This window comes from Opisthocomus hoazin, chromosome 5 (genome assembly GCF_030867145.1).
Source record: "Opisthocomus hoazin isolate bOpiHoa1 chromosome 5, bOpiHoa1.hap1, whole genome shotgun sequence".
Taxonomy (NCBI): Eukaryota; Metazoa; Chordata; class Aves; order Opisthocomiformes; family Opisthocomidae; genus Opisthocomus; species Opisthocomus hoazin.
In genome coordinates this window covers 75032132-75054833 of record NC_134418.1, presented here as the reverse complement: position 1 = coordinate 75054833, position 22702 = coordinate 75032132, and the positions used below count along the sequence as shown (strand labels likewise).

Here is a 22702-nt window from a genome sequence, read left to right as displayed (position 1 = left end):
AGGCGTGGACTGTTGGGACATTTTGAAATACATATGACCTGTAACAACAGGGCTGTTTCTTTTCCTCCCCTGTAACTGAGTCAGGTCTCTAATTCAGAGAAGAAAAATCTTTGCATCTAAAGGTAGAGAATGGAAGAGAAAAAAGATCATACAAATGCTTTGTGTTTCCACTCAGCTTATCTGTAGCACACCTCTGTTTAGCACTGTTATTGAATGTAGGTTATGAAGGTGGGGACATTCCTTGCAGTTGGGCACCTCTGTTCCACTGTGCTGTTGGTTTCTGTGTGTCTGTGCGTTTGCCGTAATGAAATCAGTCATAGGTCAAAAGAGGATAGGCTCTTTAGCAATGTTCTGATGATAAACTCTTTGCTGGTTTGAATTTGGTAGTTCTTGATCTTCCTGATACTCCAGAAGAGTTCCAGAAACACAGAGTTTCTTGTGTAAAGGTTTTTGTTTGCTTGTTCGTATTTCATGCTTTGATTTTCTATTCAAAACATTCACTGTTGTGAGGTAAAGGTGTTTCATTTATGGTCTGGAACATGGTGTTACTGTAACCTTGGATAACTGTTACTGAGAAGTGGATACTTTTCCCCAAAACATTTGAAGACTTAGAAGCAACAAGGAAGGTTTTAGTGCAAACTGGGGAACCTAAACATATCAGAAGTTGTGAAATCTCTGCTGTAATCAGCAAGGTAGTCCCAAGTGTGAATGTGTTTCTTTTCTTCTATCTACAAAACAAAAGGCTCAATTGCCTTTGCTCTTGCTTGTAGTTCCTATAGCTGCTTTTCAGAGTTTTTCATTAAACAACTCTGCTGTTGGGGGAAACTTTAGTAACTAAGGCAGAACTTACAGGAGTAAAGTAGTGAAATTTCCAAAGCAGCAGTCAAGTACCTGAAGAAGACTAAAATCAAAAGTTTTAGCCAAGTTCATGTCACCATGTGTTTTTAAGACAAATGGAGAAATATATGACTGTTGCTCCTGTGGGTTTGGATTTATTTTAGTAGAACACTTGAATAAATGCCACTTAAAAGCACAGTATGCTGGGGAAGACAAATGGTGTAGTTTATTCAAGGACTGATCTATTACTGTTTCAGAACCAAGAAACCTTCTGTGGCTTTTTAATGACTGAAATCTTGCAAAATCAAGAGAGGAGAAAAATTTTAAACAAAGACGGCAGTTATGAAGGAGGAAGGGAAGAGGATTATTCACAACAGCTGTTTGCTGGTAGGTTCCAAATTGTTCTCTGAAAAGTATAGAATCTGTTCTTCTTGTAAAGAATAGTGGCAGAATAATAATGTCAGAAGTCACTGTCAGCTAAACAAGTTGTGTGAGTCTGAATGGATCAAATATTATAATTGTGAAAACAAAGTTTATAGAGTACTGGGGAGGCAGAAATGTTTTGGAGACCGTTTCCAAGATGCAGTGGTATGAGGATTCAGTATGCCCGAGCAGTGTACTCAGGCCCAGACCAGCAGAGCACATGAGGCACGGCAGTGGTCAGCCTGGTTCTTACTTCAAGAAATTTCATAATTTTTCACTGCAAACTAATTGAACAAAATGCAGAGATGGGATTGGGAGCAGGTCAAAAAGCAGAATTCTTCCTTCTTCTCCTGTCCTTCCCCAGAATTATCCAACTTTGGAATTGTGTTTTTATGCGCTCTTTGACCTGTTGATCGTGTTCTTTTTTTTCATAGTGTCAGCACTTCGACAGGATTGGTCCCAGTCAGCAGCTGATTATTAGAGTAGTCTTCTGAGAGAGAGTAGCTTGCTTGCTTGCTTTGGTTTATATGTTTCTGCTCTGATGCTCAAGTTAGTGAGTGATTCCTTTAATCATCTGCAAACAAAATGGCAGGTGTTGACATTGACCATCAACAGAGATTGCTGTGAGGTCTTTGTTTTTTCTTCTGAAGTTAGATTGGTTCCAACATGCTACAGATGGATAGGAGCTTTGAGGTGGCTGACAGTTTGGGGTGTATGGTTTGTGAATTCCAGGTGAAGGGGAGGTATTATTGTCAGCCCATGTTGGTAGCACCTTTGGCCTTGGGGCTTAAGTTTCTAACTAATTTTACAGGTGAAAGTTTAGGTGCTGGTGGCATCTTTGGCACCTGCCTAGTTAGATGAGGAGTGTACAGATAACTTTTTCTGGTCTAGGGCTGTGTATATGCTGCCTAAATTTTATCATGAATGTCTAAATCCTTTACTGCATTTGTCTTTAATTATTGAAACGTTAACTCTTTAAGAGACAGTAGAGACACACAGCCTCTTAGGCAGCTCTGGGTGTGCGGGTGAAGGTTAAAATAAATGTGGCCATGAGCAACTTGGGGAATTTTTGTCTCTGTTGCAACAGCCCCCTTGCAGTTAGCACCTCTTCTGGGTGGGCCATTTTTACAACTGGTGTGGAAAGGCAGTGGCTGAGAGAAGGAGTCTTACTGAACCACATTGAAGGGTTTTTATTTCTAACTTTCTTCTCACCTCGATTTTTTTGCTTTGGATCTACAAAGTGTGGAGAATAAGAAGATAAGCAAACAGGAATTTTCGCTTGCCTCTGTATTCTTCTTACTAGTCTCCAACATGAAAGTCTAAAGGAGTTTTAAAATATCAAGTTCATTCTGAAATCAGAAATTTATAACGCTGTCTCATTTAGCAGCATAGCAATGATGCAGCAGAGATGGAACCAAATGTTCTTGGCTCCAAAACCAACTCTAAGTATGTTTTGGAGCCCGTCACCATTCATTTTTGGCTCCTGGCAGATTTGTTATTGCCCATTCCATGATATATAAAGCCATGTTAGGTGAAGTCCTCTACTGCATCACTGGTTCAGCTGAAGCTTTGACACTTCATTGTGCTTTGCATTCTGTGGCAAGAAGCCTGTGTGCTACTCATCCATCTCACTCTGGTTTTACTCATTCAGAGTCAGTTACAAGTTCTTCATCACAAAGTATTTTTATGTCTCTTGTAAAAGGACCAAGCAGAGACTGTTATGCCTTGGCTGGAGGAAAAGAATGTTTTGCTAGCTCTCTCATGATGATGTCATTTAAGTGATACCAATTTCAGTGGATGGAAAAAACCTTTCTGATATGAACACTAGCCATGGCAGTCAGCTTGTAGTGACATATGCTTGCAGAATAATCTTCTAACTGTCATCCCTACCAAGTCATGAAAGTGACTTTGTTGTTTCCTTTGATTAGTACCATTCATAGGCACCAAAATATATTTAATACAGAAAGGAGACAAATGAAACCACTTTTACTTAGCCTAGAAGAAAACCTGGCAAACGTTTGAAGAAAGTGGATATAAAGTTCAAGGAAACAGATGATTACAAACTGTTTCTAAAAACAGTAAAATGAAGAAAAAAAATCAGTTGAGCAATTAAAGAAAAATTAAAATACAGATTATGATGTAGAATAAAATTAGCAATTTTGAAAGGAATTCAAATTGGTGACAGAGAACATTCACAACTCATATTATTTCAAGCAAACTTTTCACTTTAGAATAATTGACGTTCATCTCATCATGATGACATAATTTAAAGATCTTACACATAAATAAAAAAATTACTATGGATCCAAAACAGTTTCATAAGTCCAGGTAACACAAATTCAAACAGCTGAAGGAGTCTGTCTAGGTTTCAAAGTGACAGAGAGGTTTTAGTTACAGGTACAGGTCTAGTCTTTTGAAAACTGTCAGTTGAAACAGAAAATTTATGTCAAGTTCATTTCTCGTGTACTAACTGTCTGTGTGATGAAAACCAAATCTGCACATCATGGCTTTTTTGGGGTTTGAATGTTACCAATTTATTTATTTATTTAGAGACAGCTATATAGTAACAACAGGTGACATTTTTGTAGTTCATTAAAGAAATGAAAAATACATGCAAAAATACCAGGTTCAGTCACGTGAGTTTAGATTAATAGGGTGGTTGCACTGCCTGCCAGAGACGTGACAAATAGCGAAGTTAGTTCTGTCAAGGTAGTTCAAATTTCAAAAGCATAGTAGTAGCTGTAGTAACACATAACTAAGGAAGGGGGTGTGGGTATTTGTTTCAGTCTGAGGTCCAGTAGGTTAATTTAAACTCATCAACAGTTTAAATTCCCAAACTTTTAACTGAAATGGCTGAATGCTAATACACATTCTTTCCTGTTGATTTCCAGGAAGGGAGAAAGAAGGGCAGGAGCCTTTAGCTGAGGAATGGAATGGGCAGCTGGAGGTGGTAACTTTTTAAACTCCTGGGGGGCAAGATTTGCTAGAGTTTGTCTGTCAGCAGGCTGTGCGTGCCTGCGGTCTGACACGTTTCTGGTTTTAGTAATGTCTCCCAGTACACACATGACTTATTTTGGAATCTTCTTCTATAATGCTCTTAATAGTTGAGTCATGTTAGATATCCAAAGAGGACTGCAATAAATACTGTAGGACAAACTTACTCGGTTTCTTAGCAGAACTCACATTGAATTTACTTGTGAGCACGTCAGTTATACTGGCTTCCCTTCTGTATGGAACTTTACTGTCAGTGATTAGATGGACTGGTTAAGCAGATCAAGAGTGCTCATATGATAATGTTGCTGATAGCAGGGATTATTTGATGTTAGACTTGTAACTGAAGTGGAATCTATCACCATTGTGAGAAGCAGCTGTCTGGTGGGTGTGTAACAAAGTGATAGAGCTTGAAAATTTCTGTGTATTCTTTCAAAGAACTGAGAAAGTTAGAAAACTGGAATTGTGTAATTTCACTTAAATATCTGAGTTACTTTTTATGTTTTTAAACACATCTGATACAGGGAATGTCTGTTCTGTCTAGAGATACTGATTGATATTTAAATCCTTCACCAGTAATTCCGTTCTCTGGAAATCCAGACATGCAAGTCTGTGTGTTAGAACTATTTTACAAGATAGGAGTAGTATTTTCAACAGACAGGAAAGACAAAAGACCTGAATAAAACAATTTTAAACTAATTGAAAGTTAGCAGTAGAATAAGCAAACTTTCCGTGATAACACAAATGAAAGGTTGCATTATTCATGTACCAGAAGAACTTGATTTTGTATAGAACCTAAACTGTATCAGAGCACTGATTTTAACACAGTGGAGGAAAAAAAAAACAACCCCACACACCTAAAGGCATGAATTTGGACTTTCTGGAGCAGTTTGAGAACTGATAGAAATAACATGCTACACCGAAATACAGAGAGAAATTATATATGCAACAAAACCTGTATATGATAATTTTTTGTGCATTAAAGCTTTTCAAATGAACTGGTGTCTTTCATAGTCTTATGAGAGAAGAGGAATGGTGTCTAAATACATAGCTGTTCAGTAGAATGAGTGTTCACAGTTGGAGCAGGACTACGAAGAGGAGGAGGGTGACGTATTTTTCCACACTTGTTCTAATTTTCCCTGTTATGGCACTTAAGATGTCATTGCATCACATTTTGAAAAGGACTTTTGGTTAAAGTCTTTAGTTGGGTGATCAGGAGCCTAGCAGGAATTGGGAGAACTGCAGAAATCTGAATGAAACAGAACTTTGGATATCAGTTGTAACCTCACGCTGCATTGCTTGTGTAGATTTTGGATAGACATGGCATTAAGGTACTTCAGGAAGAAAAGCTGTAAAAAGGAGATGTAGGCCTTTCATTTGTTTTACAGTGTTGTATTTGCTCCAAATGGCAACACAAGTCTCAAGGTTTTGTGCTGAGAATATGGCTTTGTCGTGTGGTCAGGTAGGTCGGTTTTAAGGATAGCAGCAGGGTGCAGTGAAAAAGCAGTTCAGATCTGAACTGAGCTTGGTCTTTTCTGGACCAAAGTTTGTGTTCTCTCACTTTTCTTCTTTTCATTCCCCCAGAACAGTAGCACAACTTCTGTACTTTGGCCACCTCTTCTCTTCGTGTTTGACAAAGAAAGAGTGGTGTCTGGGTTGTGCTAATGGGCTGGAGTTCCTGTTTGGAAAAGGACTCAGCAGCTGTTTGATGTCTTCCAGTCCGATTTCTGAATTTCTTGCAGCTATCAGATAAATATGATTTATTTGTTTTTCTATGCCTAGAGCATAGATGCATAATATCCTTAACTTATGAAGGGTATTATTGAAAATAATATTTAGTATTTTTTGAAGATTGTTTAATTGTATGTCTTTTTGTCTTGCCTTCACTGCTGACTTAAGGTAACTTTTTACATAACAAGTATGAGCAAATGCATTATAAAATAATTGCTCTGTGTTTAGATTTATTCATTTCAAGTGCTTTGAATAGGAAATAATAGAAAAAATGCTTAACATGCTGTTTCCTCCTTGATGTATAAACAACATTCAGTAACTTTAGATGAATCAGATAAAATTTTAAGTGTTGAGGATTAGCATCCCACACACCTATTAAAATACAAGTCAGCAGGTCACTACATAGGTCATTTTTCATACTGAATCGGACATTGTCTTTTCAGTAGCTCAGGCTTCTCAGCATTTTTGAGTCCTTCATCAAGCATTGTATGTTTGCATCAGAAGCTCTGTTCTAGAACTAGGGGCTTCTTCCTGATTTTATTTTAAAATCTTTCTGTTTCGAGGTCATTGTTTTAGGAGTTTCTTCTGGTGGGTTGTCTGTAGTGTATAAAATAATGTATTCTTCAAAGCACCTAAGAGTGTCCGTTCCTCTGCCTGGCATCCTATTTCATTAAATTACCTTCTGTTTTATTTGTAATTAGCCATAAGTTTCAAAATCAGGACAACTATCTTAACTTCTTGCGTATTTTCAGCCAATTGTCTTATATGTGGAGAAAGACAGACAGGTGAAGTGTCATCAAATAATTCCTTGTACTGTATTGCATATCTTGCCTTTAAAATAACATCTTCCGTTTCAGTCATTTGGATGCATCCCCAAAATATTGAAGAAAACCATTAAGACTAACTATAACAGAATTTGTGCCGTGAGTATAATTACTCTTCTACAGCCTCTATATTACTGTAATATAAGGATATTGCTTTAAAATATTTAATTAGAAGTAAGTATATTTTCCAGAACTAAAGACACAGTATATGCCATAAAGATATCACATTTGTAAGGGTTTTGCAGCCTTCAGTATTAAAAGATGCTTTCAAATACTCAATATTGTATCAGTTGTGTTATTTGTCCTGTGTGTCTTGCCTTACTGAAAATTAGGACACCACTCTTCTAAAGCGTTGAGGAAAAATTGCCAGAATAAAATAAAGAGTTTATTAACATGGTTATGTAATTAATCATAGAAGATAGTGCATACTTTTTTCCTAAAAGTTACTGCCTTAGGTTGTAGGTAAATTGCACTAGATTTCACAAACAGTTTGAATTACCACGAATAGGTGCTGCTGCTGAATAATTTCTTTCTGTACTTGGCCTCTACAGTAAGGCATTAAAGGGCAGGATACTTTGAGCACTGGGGGTTTGAAACTCACCACTTTTATAGTCATTGTAAATGGCAGTATTGCTATCTTGAATATACTGGTTGTGGTCTTTAGAAGTGATAACTGGCTAAGCTACATTAAAAGGGTATTAAGACCATAAATTCCAGCATTTGAAGTTTTTAAAATGGTTTTAAAACTAAAATAGTTAATTGCCAGAAATGGCGAAGGCATACCAGAGAAATTAGTACATTGTTCTTGTGTTATTTGCTGGGAATATGCTAGTATGTCAAGCTAGGGGGATCCTTGTCTGTCACACTATTACTGTGTTCTTGAAACAAAAGTCCTAGTATTGTGTATCAGCAGTGTAGCTTGGTGCCATTTTCCTGTGTGCTGTGATGAAAACTGAAATGTTACAGTAATTTTACATGCTGTCCCTTTTGTAGCCATTAAGTGAATGAACATTCAGTATTTCATTTTATTTAGGTTTGTTATCCAAATTTTGTATTAAAAGAAAAAATATTAGATACCTAATTAATTTCAGCATAGTTTTTACCAGAATATCTGAGTATTTTCTTAGCAGCAATGAAGTCATCTTCAGAATACTCCTCTTGAGTCATCCTTTTAAACCCCTTTTTCAAGTGAGGGAAATTTTATTCCCAGAAGTCAAAACTATACAGGAAATGTGAATGTCCAGATTAAGCCACTGCTCTTTTCAAGTGCTTTGATATTTTTATAATATTGTTGTTGTATATTTGTTACATCTTGATGACGCATTTCTGTTTGGAAGCCCTCAGTGCACTCTCTGCACTGCTGCAAGACCAGAGTCCAGTTGCTTCACATTGCCGTGCAATAGAAAATTTGAGACACTTTCATGCCAGTTTTTTTACACTTTTTCATGGTGTTGTGATGACTGTCAGGTCCTTTACTTATTTACTTATGCTGCTTCTATCTGATTTCCTCTACACCATCTGTAGCTTTCTGTTCCTGGTTCTCCCAGTCTGTATGGGCACGCCTTCATCTATTTTGTGTTCAAGTCTCAGTATTCACATTGTTGATTCTTCCAAAATGCCATGTGAGCGTTAACATCTGAACAGTTGTTCTGTTTTCCTGACTGGGTGCCTGGTAGCATGGGTTTGCCAACAAGCTGTAACGGCAGTTTCTGCAGAGCCTTAGGAGCCTTAGATTAGGGTAAATGTGGTGGTTCTGTGAGGTTGGGAGAGTTTCCAGTTAAGCTGACACATATGAGTTAGGACTTTAAAAAAAGAAGAAATATTATTAAGAGAGTAATTTTGTCAGCTTCTTATGAGCATGTGTGAACTGAAATTCTCAAATCTCATAATTATTTTCATTTTGATGTAGTTTATAGCTGAGGAAGGAAATTCTTGACAGAACAGAAGACAAACTTTGATACAGGAATAACCTTCCTGCTCAATTTTTGTGTTGTTTCTACAAGCAGTTTTACAGATCAGTGAGGATTTTTGAAAGATGACTTATGAAATGTTACATGCATCCACAAGCTTATTTTTGAAAAGGTTATTGTTATTGTTGATTGTAGAAAAATTGAACCTGAAGAAGACAACCTAAAACTGAGACCTTTCTTTTCAGTGATTTGTCTACTGCAGTTAGAAGAAGCAGAAAATGGTATTGGGAGGGGAAGATTAGCTCTGAGCGCTGCTGTTAACTCCAGCTGTTATTTATAGTAATTGCTATTTGGATTTTCGCCTCTACAAAGAAAGACTATTTTGTTAATTAACAAAACATGGGAGAAGTCCAGATGAGAAAGAACACTTACTAGATGACACAATGTGGAGTCAGGCAAAAAAGGGTCAGGTAAAACACTATAAAGAAGAAAAAGGCAGGCTTTCCATGACACAATTATGATTCTTCCTTACTCTGCATGGTAAATTTGCAAAACAGGTACTTAAGATGGCTGGGGAATTCTGTGGACTGATTGAGTTAAGCTTAATAATGCTAGTAGAAATATGGAAGAAATAAGAAATTCTAATACTGGATGTGTTACTAAGGAAAGTATCATTTCTGTTAATGACTGAAACGGAAATTGGCAGTGGTGGCTCAGAACATAATGCCCATTTATCCTTATGGAAAACATGACACCTCAATTCAGTGTCAGATAACAATGTGCCAAATATAAAAAGGGATTTTCATTTGGCATTTTAAGTACTCACTCCTGCTTCTAACTATGGTATGAGGAGAGCAGTTCCTATTCTGACTGGATGAGAAAATGTCTATAAATGAAATTTAGAAGAAAATGTGTATATTTTTTCACAGACTAATGTAATTTACACTGTAAACTGCTTTTTAATTGCTTTTTCTAGTTACTGTTTTGACGTTTATATGGATTAAATTTTTTTCAAAGAAAAAGACTGAATGTCTGTTTCTCTCAAGATAAGCACCATTCAGTTCCTGTCTGTTAAAAATCTTGATATTTATTTCAAAGCACATTTCCTTTTATCATTGTCTCTTCTTCATTTGTGTACGTTTTTTTGAATGTAGTTTCCAGAAAACATTATAGTTTCTTACTCTAATAAATTACTTCTGGAGCTAGATGATAAGAGGTTCTTTGTTTTGCCACTTTTCCTTTCAGAAATGTGATTTTGTATCATGTCCTTAATGTCTGCTATGCTGTTCATTGAAGTCAGGGTGAAGTCAGGGGGATCTGTGGAAGCAGTGACATTTGAATCATACCCTCTGTTCCTGATGGACAGTTGCCAACATTCTAATATCTTTTTTTCTGACCATCAAACAAGAGAATCCAGGGTAGAATAGAAAGGGTGTTTCAATTTAAGATTACTATGGGTAGCATATTTTAAACTGTAATTCAAGACACTGACACTTTTATATTTCCTTTTAAATAAAAGAAATAGTTTAGAGCAGCACCCTTTCCTATGCGGCTGTGATTCTTTATTTTAGGGTTATAGCTTACTTAGGAATCTAGTTCTGTCCTGCAGCTCCTCAGTTTGTATCATGTTGTGACATGATTATTTACTCAGCGGTTACTCACACTAATGGAACAACTTGTGCAGAATTGCTGATGACTGTGAGTAATAACCTTATGGTATATAAACAAATTAATTCTTAAAAAATCTGAGGAATTTAGATTCCCTTCTCTAAAACTGGACAAGACATCAGGCCTGTCATGTTGTAGGTTTAAAATAATGTGATGCAGCACAACGAAATGTGTCGTAGGCATGAGAAATTTTCCATGTTGTATATTTACCATTGCATTTTTAAAATTTTAGTTACATTTTAATTAATTTAATTTTAAATACTCCAATATCTTATTTATAAAAATATTTAGGAGTTTGATTCATATAATCTGCCCTGAATACTCTTTTTTTGTATAATGCTGTAAGCTGTGTATACTAGATGTTTTCATTCAGCCTGAACAAAATAATAAGAGACTGTCAAAGCTGGTATATATTAAATCTGTTTCTTTAACAGTGTGTATTTCAAGTATTTAGAGATGTGGTTCTAGCTTTGTAAGAAAAAAATACTAGTCTAACATAAAATGAAGTAGCACAAAAGAGCAATTGTACTTAAGAAGCAGGAGAATTTATTTTAGCAAAAACTGATTACCAAAGTTACCTCCTTTAATACATGAAATTGTATTTCTTAATAATAATACTTTTGACAGTGTATTTTTGAGCATGTAAGAATAGGGTAAATAAATTAATTAGAAATGCAGAATTTGCAATGAAACAGACCTTTTAAATGGAACCTGTGTCTGTTATATTCTGTCCCACTTGAATATCACCAGGCTAGCAGGAGCGGTAGTGAACTCAATACTATGTACAGTATAAATAATCGTCATATTTTGAGCAGCAAGCATCATGACCAGCTGATATTTTCTTTCCTCAGGACCAGTTGTTCCCAAGAGTGCGTGGCTGGAGCCATATGATCTTATCAACACATTTGAGAGCCCTACCCAAACACCGAGAGAGGTTTTGCTGCAGCAATGACTGTCATAGAAGAAAGTCGCCCTTTTGCTCAGCAGCTATCCAATGTCTACTTTACTATACTTTCACTTTTTTGTTTTAAACTTTTTGTGAAGATCAGCCTCGCTATACTTAGTCATTTCTACATTGTGAAAGGAAACCGTAAGGAAGCAGCAAGGATAGCTGCTGAATTTTACGGAGTTCCTCAAGGACAAGGTATATTTGTACTTACTATCTTATCACTACTGTTTGGGGCTTTTGTTGTTACTGGTTTTTTTCCCAGGTAATTACTAATCTGCTAGCCTCATTTATATTCAGTTTGTCAGATGGTATGCGTGAGTGTTTTTTTTTTTTTCTGTAGGTATTACTGTGTTTTTTAAAAAAAAAAATAAGGAGTGTTGTTAGATATTTTTAAGCTCTTTTTTTTAAGGTTAATATTAAGTTCGGAATAAAACTGAAGTATTACAGCCAATGTCTGGTTAGGAGAGAGGCCTCTACTTAAGATGGCTATATTTAAGATTACCAAATACTCCCCAATCTAAGACTTTTTTCCCAATTGCTTCTAAGGTTTCCTAGCTTACTCGTGTGGTTGAAATTGTCTATGCTTGGCACGTGATTATTTTGCAACACTTTAGTGAAACTAGTCCAAATATTTCTGAGAATTATTTCTTGATTAGTTAAAATTTTCTTATAATAATTTTCTTGAGAAGATACAGTCCTTCTGTACTTTGAATAAGTTACTGTCTTGGCACATATGAACAATCTTACTGTTTGTTAGCGTGAGCTTTTGGGCATCTGTGTAGAAAGCCATCAGATTTTACTGGGTTAAAGGCTCTTGTGAAAACTCCTTCTTCTGTTTGCTCAAGCAGAACTTTGGCAGAGCTGGGCACTACTGTTCCCCCAAGCTCATTGTGGTGAGCCACTACTGTTTTCATTCAGTTCTTTTTCTGGGTCACAGAACGCAGAAAACTCTCTCTTCTCGACTGTGGTATCCTAGTGCGTGAATGAGCCTTGTTTTTGCTCAACTTGGGATGCCTGCTGCTCACTTGTCTTTGTTGTTGTTCCTTGTATTCTGGGATGACATCAAGCTTGAGTCAGGTGATGGAACAGGAAGGACTTGTCTTGCCTCTTATCGCCTTCACCACTCATCCCTAGGTACTGTGAATGAGAAGAAATGATCCGAGTTAAATGCAAAGGGAGAAACTGTAGAAACAAGCCAAAAACAGTTTCAGACCTGAGTATCTTTTCGGACTTCAGTGACTGGACAAAAGCTAGATGTTTTCTGTGTGTGTTTAAATTTGCAAACCAGAAAGAGAGGCTTACATCCTATAGCGGGAATTAGCTTGCCTTGCTGAAGGTTTACTTGGGGTGGATTTATATCATGTGTTTTCTGCACAATTTAGAGAGGAAGCTCTGAAACACAGAGTTTTTACATCTGAGTATGTTGATGACATCATGTGAACTATTACGCATGTGTGTTTGTGTGTGAGTATATGTACAGGTATGTATGTATGTGGGGGGTGTATGTAGGTATGTCTTCACTACAGTAGGATGGGAAGGACTGTCTGTCCCATTGGCAGAAATACTCTCGGAGATTGTGGTAGCCCTCACTTGAAATCAAGAATTCTTTATCAGAAACTGCTGGCTAGCTCTAAGGTGGCTCATTCTGGGAAGACTGATGCAGAATCTGAGTAAGGAAGGAAAAAGACTGGGGAAAACTAGAGAGAATGGAATAACATGCATCAGACTGGAAAGCAAAATGGTCTCTACAGTGTTACCTGTTGCTGAATCCAGGAGACTGTAGTTTGGTCATTTGTTAACTGTCTGAACTGTTAGATGTAAATAAATGTATATTCAGCATTCTAGTAGCTGGCCCACAGAAAAAATGAAAATCTGTCACTTGCAGGCTACTGTTTTGCTTGGGTAGCAGAGGTTTGTATTGATTTAAAGGCTCAAACATATCGTACAGTTTCTGGTTTTCTGTTTGGTTGATTAAAAGAAATTACTTAATGCAAATCTTTTGTGCTTCAACTGTGCTGTTTACAACTTGACAGCAGTGTGTCTTAATTTTTCACTGCCCAGCTTGCAGGGTTTGGGTCTGGATTCATAACAGTCCTAAACCCATGTTCAGCTAATGTTACATAATCTGCAAATTGAGCCATTTGTCGTGATTAACAGGACCAATCCTTGCTCTTTGGGATGAAAATAAGGCTCCTCAAAATTACTGTTTTACCTCATCTGTTCTATACCTTTGTTCTATGTTTGTAGAAGGGGGCATGTTACTGTCTCAACTCACACCACGTTGTGGGATTTGGCTTGTTTATGTTTGTGAAATACAGTACAGAAATACCTCAGCAGAGTTTATACAATACCCTGTAACAAAATATCCTCTTCAAAGTAATATCCAGAAGAGGTACAATAAGTAAAGTGAAGCTACAGCTTGAATCGTTAAATGATAAAATTAAATACTGAGTATCCTTCTAATTAGTGATCCTGTTCTGTGCTTTTTCTTAAGCAACAGAGAAGCCTCAGTGAAAAAAAAAAACAAACCAAAACAAACCCAGAAAATTAGCCTATCATTGCCTAATTAAAGTTTATAATGTTTCAAGAAGTAATTTGAGTTAGAGGAAATGTTAGTTTTAATTTTCTAGTTTTAACCTGATTGTGTACTCTTAAAATTCTGTTAGTGCTGGTATTTTCAGTTTGCTTGTAATAGTACAAAATTACTTCTTGCTATTGTAATAGCTTGGCTAGGCTAGAGTGCTATAATTTTTAAGAAGAAAAGAGCCTTTGGAAATGTGCTACTAGGCACAGGCATTATTTCATGAGCTCCTGAGTTAAAATAAGCCTTTCTTTTATGAAGCCTGTATAATTGAGGACATTTTAGTTACTGAGCAGTAGTGCTTGGTGGAGCTCCTTTTATCAAGCTGAAGGTGTACAGGCAGGTACAGGATTTGAGGCCCAGGGATCACACAGTTCATGGCTGACTTCCTCTGTTTCATGGCTTAGTTCTTTGTAGAATACAAGGTGACAGCTTTACCTGTGACATCTGCCTGATGTGATCTTGATGCTACTTACTAGTTGTGAAACAGGTCATATTTTGTTCCTTAATATTTCAGGAGTGTTTTCTCTCCAGTTGGGATAGTCAGCAATCTACTGTGTTAAATCTGTCTGTTGGATCAGCTTTTGGAACAGGTAGATAGGAATAGCGTCCCAATAATTAATTTGGAATTATTATACTATGTACGTGGCACTGAAATAGAAGAACTAGATCAGTGGTCAGCATCAGCTAAGACCAGAAAAGTGCATGTAAAAGCTCTAATTATAAGTTACATTAGTTTCTTTATGGAGATGAAGTCTGAATAAAAGTTCTCTTGCGTACAGCTGAAAGGCACCTTCGGAGGTAATATGGATGCTCCAGGATCAAATATACATGGGCTGTCTGGCAAATGTTTGGCTAGCCTGTTTTTAAAATGCTTAGTAATAGTGATTTCTGCAGTGTCCTTATGCAACCAATTACAGTCTTTACTGTTCCTGTCACTAGAATGCTTCCCACACTCCCCAAGACCTACCTAAATCTTTATTTCAGCAAACTAAATACATAAAATATGATTAAGGTATTTATCAGTTTTTCTCCGTGTATGAAAGGTAATCAATTTAAATACTAATGTCATATGTCTTCCTACCTCTGCTGTTTTTGTCTTTTCTAGAATAAAGAAAAAAGGATTTAACTTAGTCTGTCCTTCTAAGTCTTGTTTTCTAGACCTAGAATTACTGTAGTTGCTCTCCTTTGGACTTGTGCCAGTTCATATACGGTTCATAGACATCTTTATTGATGTCTAATTCCCCGTGTTAAACAGAGTGCTCCAGCTGAGACTTTATTAGTGCAACCAGTGGAACTATTAGTTGTATAAAAGTGGAACAGTTATATCATGTGCCATATATATGATATGTAATACCTCCTGGAATGATGCTTGCTCCCCCCCCCCTTTTTTTTTCTCCCCAACAGTAAAGTATTAAGGATACAGTCTGTAGCCTATGAACCCTATGTTAAAACAGAGTCCCTGTACTATGCATTTGCTTATTCCTCTCTATGTGTAATACTTTGTACTGGCCTTCAACTTACTTCATGTTCTTGATATCAGACAATTTCTCCATTTTACTCAAGACTGTCTTGAATTGTTTCCCTCTGACCAGTTGCAACACCTGCAGTTCAGTGTCATCTACTGATTTTACAAAAAGGAATACAATATTTTATCATCCACAATATTAAAAAACTGAATAGCACCGATTGCAGGACAAAACTCTGCAGTCTTTTACATTTGTTGAAAGCGGATTAAAGACCTGTGTCTTAACTATCAGAATTTAATTCTTTTTTTCCGTGAAGTCAATGGTATTACTACCATAAAAGAATTAAATGAAAAAGGGTTGCATTGTATTATAAAGGTCCCATTTACTGGATTATATTTAGCTTTGGCACTAATTTGGTAAAGACCTACTCATATATGCATATTTGCCCCATTGAATTGAAAGGGCCTCTTTAGTTGTTCAGAGCTAAGTGCTTTGCGAGCAGGGACTATAGCTGTGTTGTAAATAGGTTATGATGCCTAGCTTTTCCTTTTTTATTGTGTTGAAGTGAACATGCATTTATTCATTATGCTAGAAGATTTTCAAAAGTCAACATTTTATTAATAATTTCTTTCCTTATGGAAAAAGTTGTAGCAGGTACATGTTTATTCCATTTTAAAATTCTGGACCCTACAAACTGACCTACAAAAATGAACTTACTTGCAAATAAATTAACTTTGGATATAAATAGCTCCTTAGCAGGCTGTCTGCAGTGACAGTGATCTGCACAATAAGATTTCTTCTCTCACTGTGTTTCCAGAGCTGTGAAGGGTTAATAACTCAGCCTTTTGTACAGCTGTTGCTGGATGCAAACTGGAGAATAAAAGCAACCTTTAGACTCTTCCTACTATACCAACTAGCTGGTCGTATCGTGAAAGTGCTCTGGGTATATACAAGCGCTGAGTTGAAGCTTCAGCTGAGTTTTATAGTTCATTTGCTTTATGATGAGGTGGTAGTGCTGTGGTGTGAAGTGATTTTAAAGTGTAAATGCGTATCAAATCTGAAGACTTAATTCATAGTCAGGTGTTTTGGGTCTGTAAGATATAAACTCTGCTGACAAATACTGGTAAGAGCTTGGTTTGTATGGAAGAGTCCATACTTCGATAACACAGATGACTTTATAGAAGGAGGTAAAGCTGCCATTCATAAACTTTTTATAAGGCAGAAAGAGTCTATTTTATCAAAATGAAACCTGATACTCAGTAACTGTCAAAATGCTTTTAGCTGCAAGCAGAAGGTGATACAGAGGAACTTTGTTATGAAAGAATCACTTTACAGAAGTTAATTTAGCATAAATGACAAACAGCCAGTCATGTACTTATACAAATACCTGGGGTCCGAGGCACAAGCTGAGTAGTTCTGACAACATAAAATGCTTTTCCTTTAATATCCTGGTTTTTAATTTTGTCAACTGTCTTTTCAAAAATTTTCATAGAGTATCACTTTGTGCTTCACTGTGCTATTTTTAAGTAATATTTGAAAGTTATTTGAAAGCAGAATTTGTATTTGTGGTATTTGCATGTAGCTTCTCAAAATATGTCGTACTGTTTTTGCAGAACTGTAGAGGTGAATATGACCCGATTTATTATTTTTTTTTTAAAAAAAGGCTACTCTTGAATGAATATAGCAAGTTCTAAGCTACCCATCTTTGCTGTATCTGCCTTGGCCAGGCATGGTGGGAATGCTCAGTACACTAGTTATTCCTAGTTACCCTAAATTAAGCCATCCATGGGATTGTGGTAGTTCAAGACTGGAGTCCCCATCTCCTTTCAGGATTATGAGGCTTGTAAACAGTATGAAGCTTTCTGTTTCCTGCTTTCTTGTACACTGAGTGCTGCTTGGGTGGACCCAAGAAAATGGTCCATTAAATACAACTCATGAATAGGAAATAATGTGATGTTTTGGCTGTTAGAGATCTGCTGTTTGGAAAGCTTGTTTACATTTTGAACTGTAGTGAATGGTTAGAGCGAAGTTTTCCTATTATTTTATTCTTATGAGTTGCAATTGATAATGTCACTCAGCAACAGTTGTTAGGTAGGGAAGATAGGCATGAGGCATTTTCTCAACTTGCATTCCACAGAGATCACAGTTCTATTAATAAAAGCCATATAAGACCTCTGCTAGCTTCCTGGATACAATAGAGATTCATTTAGTAATGACAGGAATATTGTATGGCATACCTATTCACCATACCACTTGGTGTAAGGCACCACATTTAGCATTTGTTTTTCATATGCAGCACGTAAGCTAATAGTGTAAAAATGCTTAAGATGGTGTGAATGTTCTTTTTTGAAAGTTCAGAAGGGAGTTATTTTTGATGGAGCTCATCACCTTCTCTTACACACTAAATAACTTTGCCTAGTATGACAAATAACTGCCAAAGAAGAGACATACTTCAGAATAAATCTCAAGACGACACTTGCTTAGAATGAAGCAAACGACACCACGTATTAGAAAGATACCAGAACAGTTCTCCTCTGAAGACCATAATCTACCTTAAAGCCCTTTTGGCGAGAGTTACATGATGCAACTAGACTGGTGTGGCCAGAGCCCTGACCTATTAGCAGCAACAAAACCCAAGCATATCTGTTTGCAGGAATTGACTCTTCCCTCACCTTAAAGAAAATGTCTAAGGCTACAGGAACTTCAGTTAATGTATCTGCTGGAGCCTGTTTGCATGCTTGCTTCCCTGAAAGGAACTGAGATATCCTATCATGTGGATTCCTTTGTGGATGTTTTTAAAACTCCTGTCTGTATTTGTATGTCAGGACCTCCTTGAGAATAGCATTGCCGTAAACTGTGTTTTATGGTCAGTATCATTTGTGTGCCTCCTTGAAAAGTGTCTTTTCAGGAGATGGACCTTAACTTGTCACCAACCTAGGTCCTACTGGCTTGCTTCATGTGCACACTCTAAAGTTAACTCACATGGAAATCCCCTTCATCAACCGATTTCTTTATTTTTTCTTGATGAAATTAATAATAAGCTTTTGAACGACAAATAAATACAAAATGAAACATTACGAACGCTAATGTAGATTAAAACCTGGATTTGTAAAGGTGCATAGCAATAAGACTAAAAGATATTCCTGAAGCAATCTGCCTCCAAGGCCTTAAACACAATTGTTAAAGAAGAGCTGTCAGGAGACTCCAGTACTGGACTGGGGCACGCTCAAGCGTACCATCTGCTCTGGTCTTTTTTTGCAGTGGTGAGGCATAAGGCAAGAGGGGAAGACCAAAATAGCACAGCTCCCTGAAGGTGATGTTCCTCCCCTCAGCCATAGGGTTGTTATGGCCGGGGCTCTGCTATTCACACTCCTCTCTTGTAGGGGATGTTCTCAAACATTTGCAATGCAGGCAGGCAGCGAGTGAACTTCTGCCAGGGTGAGATGATGACGGCTTTGGGGGAATGCATTGCGTTCCTAAGTACTGAGCTCTGTTCGCCACTGCAGCAATGCTGGCTGGTTGGTCATAAATCCATTGCGGCATGCTGCATCTGTTGCACCAGTGGATGTTACGCTGTGCTATGTCCAGAGTCTTTCTGGCTATAGATATGATCCCTCTCTTTATGGCTGTTCTCTCCTGGTAATTGACTGGAGATTCACTCTGGTGCTCTATACCACTCCTGTGCCTACTACTGGTCTCGTGCCTTGTGCCTTTCATTTCTGTCAATATCTGAAAGCCAGGACTGCTTGGTAACTGATTTGGCTGGATTCATCAGCATGACTGCAGTGATTTGGTTTACTTTAGCCTGTGTATTAGCAAATATTCTCTGTTACCGCTGTCTGTCTGCATGGAGAGGTCTGGCGGGTACACATTGCAAATCCACAAGCCAGGAAATATAGTAAATGTGTCATTGTCTGCAGGGGCTGAGAGAGAGCCTTTATCACATCAGACTTTTAAATATTTTCTCAACCTTCTGCTCTGATTACCAGCTTCCAAGGATACAGGGCCTAACAACTGTAAAAATCTCAGGGGAAGAGGTAGAAAAATTACTAGCCATCCATGCTGTTGCTACCTTAATAATAAGAATAATAACAATTTGGATTTCCATCTAAGAGACAGTGATGATACTGTACAAAGAGCAGGAGTGCGTAATAGGCTTTTTTAGTGCTTATAGTGGTGTAAAGAAATGTCATTTTATGCTTAAATAGCTGATGACCATTTAAGTATTATCTGCGTATCTGCCAGCATTTATCACAATAGGGAGGACAGAGCACAGGTTGGTGACACCTGGGTGATGCCTAAGCTTCTGGTTATGAATACTTACAATATCATTGTATTGGCCCTCAAGTATGGCTTGATGCAAGAATCTGTTCAGAAAAAAAAAAATAGTTGCTCCAATCTTTTCCCTCTCCTGCTGTTAGAGCTTTATCACTGTACTTTTAGGGTGTGTTTAAGTTCCTTGGCACTGCAGGATGTAACAGTGGCCACTGCGGCCTTTTGGGACACGAAGTTTTTGTTGGTAACTATATTTCTGTAATTATTTCTAAAACTTGCTTTGTCTTGGCTTCTCCTACAGGGAGGAATGTTCAAAGCTCTCCTGGTCCATTTCTGACGATGTCAAATGATAGGGAGCTCTTGGGGTAGCAGCCCTGAGATCCAGGGAGCCTGTCTATCACTTCAGCTTCGTGGTTGGGGCTGTGGGTTGCATCAGCAGGAAAAGGCAGTTTCTAGTCATGTTGCAGAATTTGGTGTGGCAGGTCCCGTGCAGTCACCGTCACTCCATAACAATCCTGCCCATAAAAGCAGAGTGAATCTGAAAGCAGAGAACAGTCTGGGAAGCGAGGTGGCTCATCAGTTGGCTAGCTTAAGGAGGGTTGCACCCAAACCACTGATCTGTGACATTTGAAAATAGTGCAATTTTGTCCAGTTTTTCCTAAGGTAAATTGTTGTTATTGGAGTTTGGACTGTATTGCATCAGGCTGCATCATTTGTTGAAAGGTGTGGGGGTTTTTTGTCATCGTTTTTGTTTAAAATTTTTTTTTGTGCATTATCACAATTGCATCTTTATTGCCTTAAGAACAGTCTTCAAAATCAAATGAGTTCCCCATTCAAAGGGAGGAACAAAAATTTCTTTCCATTTTCATTCCCACCTGTTAAGAACTGCTGCCCTGGTAGAGTAAACTCAGAGCTATTTGCTGAGATAGAAATGTTGAAACTATGCTGACATTTGTTTTTATAAAAATCTGTATAAAGATTGTGAAGAAAATAACATGAAAGTTTCCTTTAACAGTTCTTCCCCTGGGTTACAGAAGTGGAACAGAACTAATTATTAGTGAAGTGCAAAATAATGGTTTATTTAAAGCTTGTCTGCTAAATTAAGTCAGAATTCCAAACTCATCAGTAAAATCCTCCAGTTTCCTTACTCTCAGACTGCGGTGTCTGCCCCTTCCTCTGGCTGCTTGTTTTTCCAGGTAGCTGTATTGCTTCCATGGGTAACTGTAATCTAAATACTGTCCCTAATTGCTTGTGCGCCGAGGCGGGGAAGGCAATGGCCCACTGTGTTTTCTGCGTACTTGGATATCTACTTAGATTTCTGTTACAGGTTTTCTGGCGGATTTTGGAAGTGTGTGAGTGTCTGCTACAGAGAAAAATCTGGCGAAGAGAATCTGAGTACCAAGCCTAAGCAGTTTCAAATATTAATAGTTTGATTACCTAATGAAGTCCAGAGATACTGATTTTTATTTTGTAGCTAATGTAACCAGTGCATGGATGGCTGACTTGTGGAAGATCACATAGCAATTCCGCATCAGAGGTGGAAGTGAAATAGCGAGTTTTTCAGTCTTACTCCACAGTTTTAACTATATGTTCATCCTCTCTTTATATCAACAACTGCAGTATATTTTTAATACATTTCCAGGTGATTTCTGATGTTGGTCGAGCTTTCACTTTTTTTTTTTTTTAAACTTTTATTTATGTAATCTTTTAATAGGACTTTTTAATGGCTTTTGGCCAAAGGATAGATGGTTGTGCCTAGCAGAATTTGCTGAGAAGTTGCTTTTAGAGTCCTGAATGGGATAAGCTTCTTCAAAGCATGAAAAAAGCTAGTGCGGGTTTTTATACATTGCATTCTAATGTCCTCCAAAGTATTCAAGGCAACTTAAGGAACGGCGAGTGTCTATGGAATAGCAGTACTTTTCCCGGGACCCTTGCCTTGCTGGTGGCAGATTTTGGGGTCCGCCTGAGTCTGCCGATAGCTCCTTGCTTCTTGTGCAGCTCTCTGGGGGAGAGCGAGCAGGGGCTGCTGACTGCCCTGGGGCCTTCCTCTTTGAAGCCGGGGCAGCTGTCTGTGCACCTGCTGGTGTCCTCGCTCCTGCAAGTCACACCTCTGAGACCACCAGGAGAGAATGGGGGCTGGACTATCTGTGGAAAGCGAGTTGTGTGAACTACTTCCAGGTTTCTACCACTCCTCTCAAAGGACCCAACTTCATTCTCAGCTGACAGCCTCACCCACAGCACTCCTACAAAAACATGTAGGTCTTGTCTTCCCGGCCCACTGTGCCAGATGCTTTGCTTGATCCTAATCCTCACCACCTTCTCCTGAAAGTCCTTGGATTCCATTCCAAAAGGAAAGGAAGTATAAAACTGAGATGAGCCTCAGAGCCATGGCGAGTACACAAATTGTCATCGGTTATTTCTCACCTGGAGAATAGCGCTGGTGTCTTCCTGACACAGACACATGTATACATGTCCTTAGCAAGCTTTCCTGTTAATTCATCTTACAGTATTTATTCACTTGAAGAAATCAGCACAATTTAACAAATAATTCTAGTATTAACGTGATATATTTATAATGTGCCCTTTTATAATGAGCCCTTTTGCGAAAGCTCTGTTCAAGACATAGTTGCAGAGTCTGATTGCTGCATGTGTAGAAGTGTTTATGTCAGTCTGTGAGATATTCTGGTTCATTCAGCTAGATAAAACCTGAGGAAAAACAACTTTCTGAAGGCAGCATAGCATCTGGGAGAGGGCAGTTTTGTTCTCTCTGTGAGAATAGCAGTAGCCCACCTGCTTCTGTTCTGTACAGAGCGGAGCGCCATTCCTGTAGGGCAGTTCTCGTGCTGTAATTTCAAGGTGAAATTTGCAGCTGCTCCGTCTTTGCCTTACCCTACGTAACTGTAATCTTACCTCTGATTTTCTCTTAAAAACCCTGGGGGGTGTGTTATTTCAACATCTTAGGGATTAATTTTTGTTTGGTACTTGAAAGTAGTAGTGCTAATGAAACCCACTAATGTTAATTTCCTTTTTAAAAGTTTGCAAAT

The 22702-nt window shown here is 37.8% G+C and overlaps 1 protein-coding gene across 4 annotated transcripts in view; it reads left to right on the top strand.

Annotated features, from left to right (window-relative positions):
- ASB5 (ankyrin repeat and SOCS box containing 5) overlaps nt 1-22702 on the top strand; it is a 40913-nt gene that overhangs the window by 1349 nt on the left and 16862 nt on the right. Inside the window, exons 2-4 of one of the 4 annotated variants that reach the window (XM_075421771.1) lie at nt 1095-1224; nt 6840-6905; nt 11236-11528. In XM_075421771.1, the coding sequence (XP_075277886.1) occupies nt 11333-11528 (196 nt within the window). In that variant the 5' untranslated portion in view covers nt 1095-1224; nt 6840-6905; nt 11236-11332. Of the gene's footprint in view, nt 1-1094; nt 1225-6839; nt 6906-11235; nt 11529-22702 lie in introns of those variants that run through there. The other 3 variants (XM_075421773.1, XM_075421774.1, XM_075421776.1) reach the window with 3 other exon arrangements.